Genomic DNA, 13,256 nt, shown 5'->3' on the forward strand with positions numbered 1-13,256 from the left:
GTTTTCATGAAAGCTAAACTGCTCAAAATTTCTTGTGTCCTCTGTTGTTGTTGCTAGGACAAAGTCCCGTAAGGTTCACTTCTCCGTCCTCTGCTGTTTCTCTTCTACTTCTGTTATGAAATCTCCTTTCTCCTCTCTGGATATTTTACCTCTACCTAAATCTTATCTTTTGCTTACAAAATAGTAAATCACAGAGATATTTTAAATGATCATCCAGTGTGCAATGTCTTTTGCTCCTTGTTTTTGACCAAATGAATTAGCGGCTTCTTCTGAATTTCATTCAGCTGATTGCTTCATAGAGAGATATGCTACACACACCTTTAAATATAGTTCTGCCATTTTCTATGTGACTCAGAGCTCACTATCATTAATGCAAAAAGCTTCTCTGTGACATCTGCCAGGCTAGACCCAATGTGTTCTGATGTCCTCAAAGTGACACTCACTCATCAAGAAACAAACATATCACCTTGAATAAAAATACCCTTGAGCAGGTTGACTGTTTTCATATCCATTCCAAAAGCAAATTCAAAAATGTTCTTCTCTATTTGGTTGACCCCTGACTAACCTACACCTCTTCTCTCTCCCTTTTTATCTCTACTCTCCTTCAAACTAGATTGTCCGAGAGTTTTTTCCCTTGCCACCTCAATTTCTGCAGCTCATTAACTCTCCCTGTCTTTTCAGACCTCAGGAAAAACTTGTGTCCATTATGGTGCTTCTAATTTTATTCTACAACAGTGAAAGTGAATTTACAGCATTGCAAGGCAGAGGTAATTTTCAACTACTATGCTAAAGAAAAGGAATCTTAATTATATTATAATATGCAGACAACTAAAAGAAAGAGAGAGCTGAATTCTTTTCTAGTATCTCTTCCTGTCTACTGTAGCTGAACATGTGTATGTGTATGTGTGTATGTATATATATATAAAAAATAATGTTTAATATATGTATAAAAAAGTATAATAATCTATAATATTCTATATCTATAAGATAATAGATATACACATACGCATGTAAGTACTACGTACACATACATATTTATATAGACATTTAATAAGCAGAATGCAAAACTCTATGTATACAGAAAAGACCAGGGCAATTAACTTGATAATTGTCCCCTACGATACCAAGAAATGTGTTGAAGTTTTAAAAAGCTTTAATAGGCTCACCTGTGCCATTAACCAAGTCACAGTGACCTTCCCAGTATGAAAGATTCCTTTAAGATTAAAAAGAAAAAAAGTCATGCTGCATGTAGTATATTGTATAATGTAATTCTTTTTACTGCTAAGCCTCACTGCTCCAATATAAGCTTGATTCATCAGCAGAGTCACAGGATAGTGATGTTAACTTATATATTCAGATAAGCTGTATAAAGTCTTAGAATTAGATAAAAGGGATCTAGCTACTTCAGTATGCAGAACTGAAGCAACTATTTGCATCAAAGAATCAATAATTGTCTCGGATCCAAGCTCACAACAGAATCGTGAATAGCTGGAAAGGAGAGGTGGTTTTGCTACTCCTGGGGCTTGGTGCAGAATTCCCTGGAATTGCTGACGATCTTCCACTTAGCTATAGCTGTTAGTGAAACAAGCCTTAAAAGCTGTATTTTGAAAATATGTGCATTTTTTCCTATATAGAATGCTATGATACCTTTTGTTCTTATAGGTGTCAATTATTGCTGTTTTGCTTATGTCTTCTTTCCCAGTAAAAACTCTATAAAGTCCATCATATGTCCCATTATACTGTAACAGACGCAAGAAAAAAGAATAACAGTTAGATACAGCGACACAAGGGATTTTTGTCAGGTTTTTCTTCCTAACAGCGATTGTTTTAATCTTTATTCCCGGAACAATAACTGAAAACTTTCCCTCCTAATCGGTTTCACTTACCGGATAGAAGACTCCCAGAACTGGGTTCAAGGGGAAGGGGATTTTGCTCAAGAAGGGATCTTTGTATCCCCACAGTATTTCTTTCACTGTTCTATTCTGCAGCATGACTGACTTAGAAGATTTCATCCAAGTGTTTAATAGCAGTTGTATGAAAGCGTTTGTGTACAGAGCTGGTGCAGCCTACAACAGCAACAAAATTAATGATTAGTATAAAATTCTGGGTGTACTTTGGATCAAAAATACAGAGACTGACTCCAAGGAACCTCTGGCAAAGCTGGTAATTAAAGCTGAATTCTAAAGCTGCTGCTTGCTGTAAGTTAAATTTCTACTTAAAACTGACACTCATTAATGAAACATTTAGTATAATTATATAAAAACAGATAATTTGTCATTATTGTTCACATGAGTTCACTAGAGAGTTCCTAATCTCTTTGTACCTCAGGTCCATATCATATATTAGAGATTGCAACACTTTCTGGTTTTCTACCTCTTCTCTATCACCTCCATACGTCACGTTCTTCAGACTCACTCACATTATATATGTGTATTACAAATATATGGGCCTTGCTATTTTTTGACTGTGGTTCATATTTTCTGTGGTGACACCAGTAACAATATGACTGCGTTCTGCACAGAGCTGATGAAGTACAGACTCTCCAGTATTTCTTTTCTCAGAAAGAATTTTTTTTTTTTGGCAAACATCCTTTTTTTCTGTACAGTTCTAATTATAAATAAAAGATACACTTTTCGTATTTCAACAAAGAAGAATGTGGTATTTTACCAGCATTAATTGGAATGAACATATCCAGAGATCTTAACACAAAACCAAGTCCTTAAAGTCACTGAACAGCTCGTGGAAAGGGAACAGAGATGATCTATTTTGGCTGTTTGGTGAAGCGGGAAGTGGCAACGATTTTGATGAGTAAATTTATGTAAAAACGAGTGATGCTCCTAAGGTGAGTGTCCAACTCAGGCCCTTTAGCAGACTCTCTGTTTGTGTTTAGCGCTATGGGGAGAGGAATTGGAGAGCTAGAGCCAGCCAGAAGGTGAAATTAAGCAAGACACAGTTGATCCCTCTGCTGATCTCTCTCTCTCTCTCTCTCTCTCTCTCTCTCTCTCTCTCTCTCTCTCTCTCGCACACTTTTTTTTTTTGGCCTCTGTTTCCCCATGAATCTTTCATTCTTACCTGGACTTGAACCCAGAGTAAGCAGAAATCATGGATAAGGCAAGATTATGAGACAGAGGAGACGTAGGCTCAGTTCCCTCAGGGCTAAGAAAGTGTGAAAGATCTCTCTCAGTTCTGTGAGTGTTTTGACCACAAAGTTATGACGCAAAAGGTGAGCTCTGCTTCTGCATTCGAGTCAGTGCTGTTAAGTGAGCAAGGCAGAGCCTCTCTGGGAATTTGGGCTTATCCAAAGCACACAGAAATATCTGGAGTGAAAAAAGGTACAGCCCTGTTTAGATGGGGTATCCTGAGCATTTCTTAAAAAGATGAAGATCTCAACAGAACAGGACAGCTCAGGGACAGCCGCTGCAATGGTGCTAATTGGCACCACTGTTAAAAGCTGTGGCAGTGAGGCCACGCATAGGCTGAGCTCGGGGTTTAATATGGGCTCCTCTGCAAAGCAGGACTGGAGATACTGAGAGTCTGGAAACCTGCCTGATACTATTCATGCTGCGTCTCAGATAGACAGGGAATATATTCACAAGCTCTTGACTCATTCCCACACCAAAATTGATCAGAAAAATGCCTTTGGATACATCCCATCCAAGCGGATGACTTTGGTTCTATTGACACTAACAAGTCAATTTTCATTTTCAGCTAAGCTGGCATTACTTGGGGAGCATAAGGAAACCTTGAAGTAACTGCAATGTATCTTCAGAATGATTTTTTTTTTTCTGAATACAGTGATGCAATTGTCTTCAGCATAGATGACGCTCATGTCTTCTAATGTTAGCTAACTGGTGTTAACTTCTTCCCTTTTTCCCATAGCATCTCAACACTCACATTTGGATATTATGGTTTCATTTCTTTACTTACAACAACAGCAAGGTTGAGGCATGTAATGGTATCATTTTCCGTTCCAACAGACATATCAGGTTCAAAATGAGCAACATTAGGCAACATATAGGATATTGTTCCATCAGGATTTTCAGTGATATTTTCTTTGGGTAAATATCTCACCCTTGAAATAAAAAATAAAACATAGAATATATTTAACATTTGATTTTCAAGTCAACGCATAACCATACATGATGGAAGTTGATGGAAATGCTGATGAACACTTCTGAAGAAGAATATTGAGCATTTTATGACCGTTTATGACACTAAAAAGAGGCTTAGTGTCTCACTGTGAACATTTGTGAAAATTCTGTTTTATATAAAATATTTTTGTTTTACAAATATTTCCTTAATGCCTAATAGAAATTTCTTCATGACACTAAAATCTCAAAAAAAAAAATTTTTACCTTTCATTTCAATTTAGGACCTTGTACTTTTTTTTGTTCTGAATTAACTGTTTCAATCACATTGTTTTCTAAGCTTTCTTGTGCTTGCATGTTAACAGAAAGGGGTGACTGGGAATGGTCAATAAACACTGTGAAGATCTGTTTTCCAGGCCTGAATTGCCGTGAAAGAGATGATTACAAGTTAAATCCGTCCTGGGAGTGCCTTTGTTACGTTTCATACGTGTGTATGGTTATAAGCACTCTTTCAGCACAACTGAGATGATCAAAAGTGCATCTCAAGTGCACCTTTAAGTGCCCTTATTTCTGTCAGGAGATCACTCTGATACAAATCTCTGACCACTGACAATTCCAGCTTTGGTCCTGTTCTTTATCTCTGTGTCCCCTTGCTGCCCTCCTGCAGAGGCAGAGACCAGCAGGCGTTGAGTGACGTTGGGTGTTGTTGTGTGACTTCGCCTATGCTGTGGCCGAGGAAGCACATCGCAGCTCCTGGTTGTGGGGGTGAGCTGCTACCACACTGTGACTCTGTGTCAGGACAATATCTGGGCCCTTTTCATCCCTCTTACTCCATGGCTCCTAAGTGTAAAAAAACAGGGATGTCGGACCAAGGGGTCTTCAATGTACTCCATCAGATCTTCCAGTATGCACTGTCGTGGAGGGACCAAAAGGTTCATAGAGCATTTTCCCACAGTACAGACATAACCAGTAGCACTGGTTTCCTGAAAGAAATTGGGATCATGGCTTCTCAAGAGTGGTTTCTGGCTACCTCAGATATCCCTGATCAGGGATGTGAAATCACCTTCTACTTCCCAGGTGAGTGTGCCTGCAGTAGTGAGAAGGGTAGCAGCATTATTTCTTATATAGTCTCATCCGAGCATGAGGTAAAAATTTATCCCTGAGAAGGTAGGTACCACCCTCTACTGAGAGTAAAGCATTTCTGTATCATGGAAGTTCCCTTCCAGGAGTTTCCCTGGTACTTTGTCATCCCACCCTGCGTAGTTTTCTGACTCCTGTGGAATCAGTTCTTATGTTTTCCTATGTAATGTACAACCATTGAGAAACAAATTATCTTTTAGGTATCAGAGCACCTCAGCTTCAGATGCTGCAGTCCAAAACAGTCTTGTAAATACATCTCCAAAGATATTAATAAAGAAATATCCTATCACTTTAGGAAAGTGATTACTGTGCCAGTGACTGACGGGTGTTGGACTTAGTGATGTAGGAAGTATGAACTAGTCCTATGGTGAAATCACCGTTAAACAAATGATTAAAAGTTTTCCTGAATGGTGATGGGCAGTTGCATCTGGGCCCCAGCTACTACATCCAGAAAAAGGAATACTTTTCATAGAAAAACTTGGAAAAGGAATCCATATAGATTAAAAAAGTCATAAAGGAACAATGAAACAAAATACATTATTAAAATTAATGATCTCATGATTTTAGGGCATCTAACAGATTTTTTTTTATTAAAAGGTTGGCAAAAACTGATCAGCAACAAATATGCATGCCTATGTATTTTTATGCTAAATAGCTTATTAATGAACAATAATTTTTCACAAAAGCAAATAGCTTCACATCTAATTGTCTATTTTTATATACATTTTCCTATTGTGAGATCCAGTACAGAAACTGTTTATGATTGCTGTGAGTAACTTCAAATATTTTAAGCATTTCTGTCAAGTCTGGCTAAAACATTACTCTGAACTTTCAAGAGCAAATTCTAATTCAACAGAACTTCCTCTGGCGTTAACAAGACTTCTGATATGACATCTCACATATTCAGGGTCTTTTGCTTACCTGTATGTATACGGTCCTCTTTGTTCAAGTTTTGGATGAGCTCCAGAGTTTAATACTTCTGATGGATTTTGCACATCAAAGATCCAAAATTGCCTGTAAACTGTACTTCCTGGCACAAGCCAATTTTCAAAAGCAATGGTACCATTTGAAATGACAGTGTCCTACAAGGACAAAAATTACAAGGACAGAAAAAAGCTTAAGTTAACTGCGGAAAAGTGAGTGACAGGCAGCATTTACTTTGCAGATGACTGTAGAAGGCATCCAAAAAAAAAAAAAAACAGAAAGAAAGCTATTTTATCATCAGATAAGGGATAAGGAACGCATTTTTGGCCAACGCTTGAATGTAGACTGACAATCCTGAGAGCAAAAAAGAGGCGCTAGAATAAGTGACCATAAATCTGATATAAACGCCATCACTGTTCATAGCACAGCTTTCCTATGGACATGACTGGACATTCCCTTAGATCCCAAAAATTTGCCAAATCCATTGGATATTTGTAAAAGGAAAACCTTTAAATGATTGACCTATACCCAGCAGTTTTTCAAATCTATAATCTCCTTTTCATACATTTGCTAATATCCCAGGAGACAAAGAGTGTTATATCTGCGCATTACTCATACAGTAAGCCATTTTGCACATGCAGAAGGCAAACAGTGTTCTTGTAGGACTATTTCTAACCAGAAAACTGCTGTTACAAAAACTGAGATTTTCTATGAAATATCACTTTCCACTGAGAATGATTCCCAGGTCCAGGAAATAACAGCAAAATATGGACATAAGGACAAAATAGGACCTCAAGAGCCACTCTAGACTAACCAACTACTTTATGTTGATGGTATTCAGACAAAATATTGTAAATGCATCTATAACCCTTTGGATTGTGGAGCCACTTGGACAGTGAAAGGAGGAGTCTGAAGATATACTTTCTATAGTGCAGGGAGAATGCCTGCTCTGCCTGGTCTGCACCAGACCTCTTTCTCTGTGACTTTTGCGGAGCCTCGGGATAGTGCAGATTTTCCCCTTGTGGTAAAAATTTAGAGACGTTTTTGCAATAAGAAGAAAAGTCCAAGCTGCCCAAATCCAAAGTATAAAATTCTTTTTAATAGTAATGTGGAATATTAATTAGTTAATTTCCACAGCTCTCAGAGTAGCAGAAAGCAAAAAGCTGGAATCCCTCCAGACAGTTCTGAAGAAGGAAAAGACATTTAAAATTACCATTTGCCAGATTTTCTTTCTACCATAACTTTATGCCATTTGATTTGCTTAGCAAGGATCATCAAAAAAAAAAAGAATGCCACTAATTAAGAACCACTGCAGTCAGCAGTAAATGCTGTGTCTTGCAGAACACTTCACATAGACAGAGCTTTGTCTGAGTAAAGCCTGTTTGTATGGTGTATTTGTAAATGCCCTGGTGGTGTAAATTAATGAGGTTTTCTGTCTACATATCTGCTTTAATTTATGTGCATTTGTGTGAGAGGGGAAGGAAACTTGGCAGCGGCAACCGTTTTATCAGCTTGAAGTCTTGTACTGAGACCCTACTATAGCTAAAATTCTTTTTGGCCTTTTTTTTGGCAAACTTCAGGAGGCCAAGGACTCTGACATAGCTGCAATCCAGACTTCAAGGCATTTTTGGAGGTAGGGCACGCCATCTCCTTGGTCATCTACTTCCATAATTCCTTTATAGGTGAAAGATAAATGGTTACATGATTTGGATTTGTTTTCAGTTTTCCCAGAGAATTACTCAAAGGATCTGAAAAACACATGTTGCTATAAAAGAAACATGCAACTTAGTCCGATCACAATCTGGCTGTAGTCTGTGCTCATCAGGATTCATGGATGGAGTCACACGTGAGCATTTAACCTACTGCTTCAGCTTAACTGGAATGGGGAAATGGTTAAGGATTCCTGCCAGCCACAAACCCAAGAGGACACAGCACTAACCTCTCTAGAAATCTACAGCATATAGACACAGTAGTGAATAGAGAAATGTTTTAAAGAAGCGGTGTTGCTTGCTTCTTAAAAAAACTGCAGTTTTCCCCTCCAGCCATACTGTCCCCCACACACTTTTAGCACCTATGCTAAGTGCTATAATAGCACAGAACGATTCGCTAACTCCCCTACTGATGCACAGTTTGCCCTGCCATAGGATGCCCCCTCCCATCCTTGAGAGACAGGGAAATAATGTCCTACCTGCCTCTGGCTTTAGAACTGTCAAGTACTTTGAAAAATGTTCCTTCTGCGGTTGCCATATCTCATGATCTTGAGCTGACTTGGAAGAATATAAGGGATATGCTTCCTCCCAGCTTTCTCTATGCAAGTGATTTTATTTTATCAGAAGGGTAAGTCTTTGTCTTTCATCCCATCTTTGCTATTGCAGGGAAAGTTGAGAAAGATCATGCAGGACTTTATACTAGCTTTTTAATACAACAAGGACAGCTTTCCATAGAAACTGAGCCGGTAGGCTAAGTGAAGATCCTTTTCATGTACTTTCTTCACTGCACTTCATTGCACAGTACTACGTACTTCTTTATCAATCTAGAACCAATTTACTGTCCTCAGTGCCTAAACAGGTAGGGCAGTTGTCCTGCACTTTTCATGCAGGAATAACCACCATGCCTGAATTATGCCCTGGGAAATGTCTTCGAGCATTGTAAGAAGAGGCCCCAGGGATTTGCCCACACGGGGCAGCCAGGTCAGAGCGAGTTAATGTGTGAATTTGCCACCCACTGTTTACTCTGCGCTAATGGCCCGTGGCCACTGTCAGGGAAAGCTTTGACAGGACAGCCGACCCGATCTAACCGCTTGGCAGCCCAAAGGGCGACGCCAGCTTCCACAGCCTCCCCGCTATCCAACCCACGCGCCTCCCCCTTCCTTTGTGCCAGCTCTGGCTCCTCGGGGAGTTGGTTCTGCTTGCTGAACTAGAGGCACATTATTTCCTTTCTTTTTTGCTGGGTTAGCTTTCTGCCAGTGAGTTGCTCAGCTCACTGCTGCGGATGGGGGAAGAGTCAGATGAACACCACAGCTGGCACAGGAGAAGCAACAAGACAAAGAAGGGAGGAGAGGAAGGGAGCAAGACCAGCATTTTCAGTGCTTTGAAGGCTTTATTCTTATTAATTTACTCCTCCCATGAAGGAGGTGTGTATGAGTCTCTGTCATACACTTAGAGAGTGCAAATGATGAGTTAAAGTAGAAGAAGATCTAGAGTTTAGTCCTTATTTGTGTTCTCATTCAATAATACTAATTTCCTCACACCAGCAAGCCCTTGGCTTTCATCTGGATGATCACTGGTGAGGCCAGCCCTGAATAGTACCCCTCTCTGTGGCTGATCATGCCTATATTCCCCTAGTAAAACTGCCATACTTTCCTTCCACTGATTTTATGAAAGGTAGGGTAATCACTACTAATTTGCAACTGATAATCCACATCTCCATAGTCAACTTCCTTCAGCTTCTGTAATTTCTAATATCTTACACAATGGTTAACTACTGTTAGCAAAAGTAATTGTACAATATGCAATTGCTACACAGCTAAGTTCATCTCATGACCTAATTGTGCAAGAGTCTGAGTGAAACTAACTGGAACTTTATCTGCTTTTGTTTCTGCAATAACTTTTTCCTGCTTTTGATGGGTCAACTAGCAATACCAAAATTCAATAAATGATGAGGCAGCCAGCAATAGAACCTTGCTCTACTCCAGTGCTTTACAGTAAATCCAGTCCTCATGATTTCTGAGTAAGAAATACAATATGATAAAAAGTTTCTCTTTTGACAAAGGATCTGGACAGATTGATAAAAGATGGCGTTTTCTGGGAATTCAGAGATCTTGTGTCTTGAATACGTCAGGCAGCAAGAAGACTGCTACTAGTTTATATGTTATATGTGCTCTGCTGCAGACATAAGTTTGAGAAAACAAGCATTACAACTCTGTAAAACTGAATTAGCTGAGTTCCAGGGAAGCAAGTAATCTTGTTTTTCCATTTTGCAACTGAAAGTAGGAATACCTGTTTATTACTTTTGAAGTGATGAAGATTCCCATGTGTATTAACCTTCCTATTCAGGCATTGTGGGAGCAAAACTTTTAATTCTTTTTCACTCCTTGACTATAAAAAATTAAGGAAGTCAATGAACCTTATAATCAGTAATGCTGGAATATATGTGATTAGATCCTTTATGTTCTGCTAAGAGCCAGCAATTGCTTTAGCTTTACTGGTTTAGATCAAGAAGCCGCATCTGACTTTCACAGACACAACTGTAAATCAGAGAAGTATTTCTATCGCTACAAGCGGCTGAGGGGAAAAATCTGGATAACAAATATTTAGAAAGACAGATGACTAAGTATAATAATAGATAACATTGATAGCTTTATGGCTAAAAATAGCTAAGACTAACCCTGAGGACTCTACAAAAAGAGTGCGGTGCTGAGATATTGTGGCAAAATATATACCAAGCTGTATTACCAATTCATCACAAATTTATTATATTGAGTAACATTCTGTGGCTTCTGTTTACCTCCTGAGTTTACATTTACTAAGATAGAGAGCAAAAGCTCTCACAGAAGTGGTGATAAAAAAATTTCCGGTAAATGAATTAGCTAACAATAAGTTTGAGTGATTAGACCTTGCTGGAAAAAGAAACAGATTAGCTGAAAAATAAGTTCTATCATAACTGAAACAATGGGAATTTTGCTGAGGTAATAATATTCTGTTTAGGGAAGGAAAGGCAAAAAGTAGTAATTTAGCCATGCCAAAACATCTCTTTTCAAAAATTTCAGATAGAAATTTTCTGATTTCCTGTTTTGAACTGACTTTTCCTCTTGATTTTTTTTATTGCTGCATGATCATAGACAGGATAGTATATAAAGGAAATATATAGAGTCAGTTAAAAATGTACATGAAAGCGTGATGTTTTAAGTTTCATTCTAACTGCAACAATGACAGTTTTCTAAACCACTAAATCCTTCATCGAATGACAACTCTTGTCCTCTGCATAGCTGCACTGTTTGGGGAAACTAGGATTTTTATTCTTTGTTACTGAAATGGAAGGCACCTTTTAAGGGGGAAATCTCTCTGCCCTAAATAGTACCAGCACTGAAATAGCTCAGCACTAATCTTGTTCAGTGGATCCCAGCCAAGATACTGCTACTGGTGGTGTCAATTTGAGTGTGCTCTTCAAGCGACAGGTTCTTTAAGCAGTCACTAAAAAGATTCAAAAATATATAATGTTTAAATTCTTTAAAACCCCCTGCTGGATGCAGAGGTGGAAACAGCTTAATCAAATAAGATCTGAGACACAGGAATAGCAGTGTTGGATTAGAAAACATATCAATGAGTCCTGTGCTGAAGTATAGCTCTATGTTAATAAACCTGTGTGAAAAGGTGACATTTTGGTATTATATGTTACACGGACTTTGTTTTAAAGAAAGATGGAAAGCAATACCTGTCTGCTAGGAGATAACAGACTTTTCGATCAGATTTCTAGGCACACTTGAGTTTGCATATGCTTCGCAGATACTTTCTCCTTGCTGCAAGAACAACATGCAGCCTTGCAAGAAGATATGTTGTGCAGTGTTTATTCAGCCTAATCTCTCAATGACTGCAATAAAGATTAAATGAGGCCTCTAGGGCTTGGCCTACCAAAGGGACGTGTGCTTGAGCAGCAGCAGTGCTCAGCCTTTTGTCGCTAGCAGAACTGAAAAAACCATTGATGGTATGGATTTTGGAAACTCAAGCTGTCCCAATTTATTGGGAAATACCAGCAAATTCAAGGGAACTTGCTTGAGAACAAACTCATCATTATGTGATTTGAATAAATCATCGCAATGGATTAATCTATGACAATTTGACTCATAATAGTATGAAGTGTCCTAAATCTATGCAGCTAAGAGAAAAATTTTCAATGCTTGTTTCTCTGATCCAGCAATAACATTTTACAATAAAATTAATTGCCCCTAGAAGTATAAACCCAGTCTTACTGCACTACTAACTTTTGCAAACAGGAATTTACTTTGGGATAGATTAGGCAGAGGAACACCTGGGGCTCTCTTTTCAGGTTTCAGACTGTGCAGAATTTTAAGGGATAATTTGCTTGCAAAGGTGATGTCTTTAATATTTTTTCTCTTTAATTAAAAAGCTTTTCTTTTTACATCTCATGCAGAATGAAATAGACATCCTAAATTTTGTCACAAGGAAATGTGTACGTGATGTGTGAAGAACGGTGAATAGTTCAGGAGGACCCAAGTTCAGTCTTTGCCCTGTATCAGTCAAAATGGAAATATAAATTTATATGGGTCGTATCTGAGGGAACATCTTAATCATTAGGTTTTCTCCCTTTCTGAGAGTCTCTATTCTTAACAAACTCTGGATAAGATTTTCACTGAAACTGGTCTGTTTATACCAACCTTTTCTTTTTAAAAAATGACATTTCCAAAAGGGGAAAGGTTTCAGTATTTTCAATAAATTAAGTATTTTCAATAGACTCTACTCAGCATATATTTCCTCTGACAAATACTTATTTTTCTTACTAGCTCTTTGATCAACACCGGTAAACCAGAATTAGTTAGATTTAAGTCCTTCTTGTGCATCAGCTGAGCTGATTACATGTTTCAGCTGGTGCTTCCTTTGCATATCTTCTCTGAAAAAGAGTTGTCTGAGAGTTTCAAGGTCTCATGGAATAATCAGCATGATCAATAGAAAAGAAATAATCCCATCTGACTTGTAGTTAGGACAAAAATATATCTTTTTCCTTAAAGAAATAATGCTTCTACAAATTTATTCTTGCATGATTCATGTGAATATCCTTATAAATTCTATTTTTTATATACATCAAAAAAAGCTGCCTTGAAATTGGTATAAGCATCTGAAACATGATCACAATGCAGAAAATTAGGGAGAGGTAGAAGAAATAGTTATTCTGTCTAAAACTTTACCACTAAGAACTCTTGCAGGTATAATTTAATAGGTAGATATTTGAAAAGTATGCTATGTAACAGGTTCATTACTGTGAGTAAATAGATGAATACATAACATTGCCAATATATGTTATTGGTTTTGAAAACCCTGAAAGCATAAAAGAATATTCTAGATCAACCCAAAATAAATATTTAATGTA

The 13,256-nt window shown here is 38.0% G+C and overlaps 1 protein-coding gene across 3 annotated transcripts in view; it reads right to left on the minus strand.

Moving 5' to 3' along the window:
* The window catches only part of CD36 (CD36 molecule (CD36 blood group)), a 36,045-nt gene that overhangs the window by 8,170 nt on the left and 14,619 nt on the right, over positions 1–13,256 (minus strand). For all 3 annotated transcript variants that reach the window (XM_068923270.1, XM_009680416.2, XM_009680417.2), the window contains exons 3-7: positions 6,150–6,310; positions 3,928–4,072; positions 1,887–2,066; positions 1,648–1,739; positions 1,167–1,213 (exon numbers count right to left, since the gene is read on the minus strand). In XM_068923270.1, coding sequence (XP_068779371.1) covers positions 1,167–1,213; positions 1,648–1,739; positions 1,887–2,066; positions 3,928–4,072; positions 6,150–6,310 — 625 coding nt within the window. The remainder of the gene's footprint in view (positions 1–1,166; positions 1,214–1,647; positions 1,740–1,886; positions 2,067–3,927; positions 4,073–6,149; positions 6,311–13,256) is intronic.

The sequence above is a fragment of the Struthio camelus genome, chromosome 1 (genome assembly GCF_040807025.1).
Source record: "Struthio camelus isolate bStrCam1 chromosome 1, bStrCam1.hap1, whole genome shotgun sequence".
In the NCBI taxonomy this organism is placed as follows: domain Eukaryota; kingdom Metazoa; phylum Chordata; class Aves; order Struthioniformes; family Struthionidae; genus Struthio; species Struthio camelus.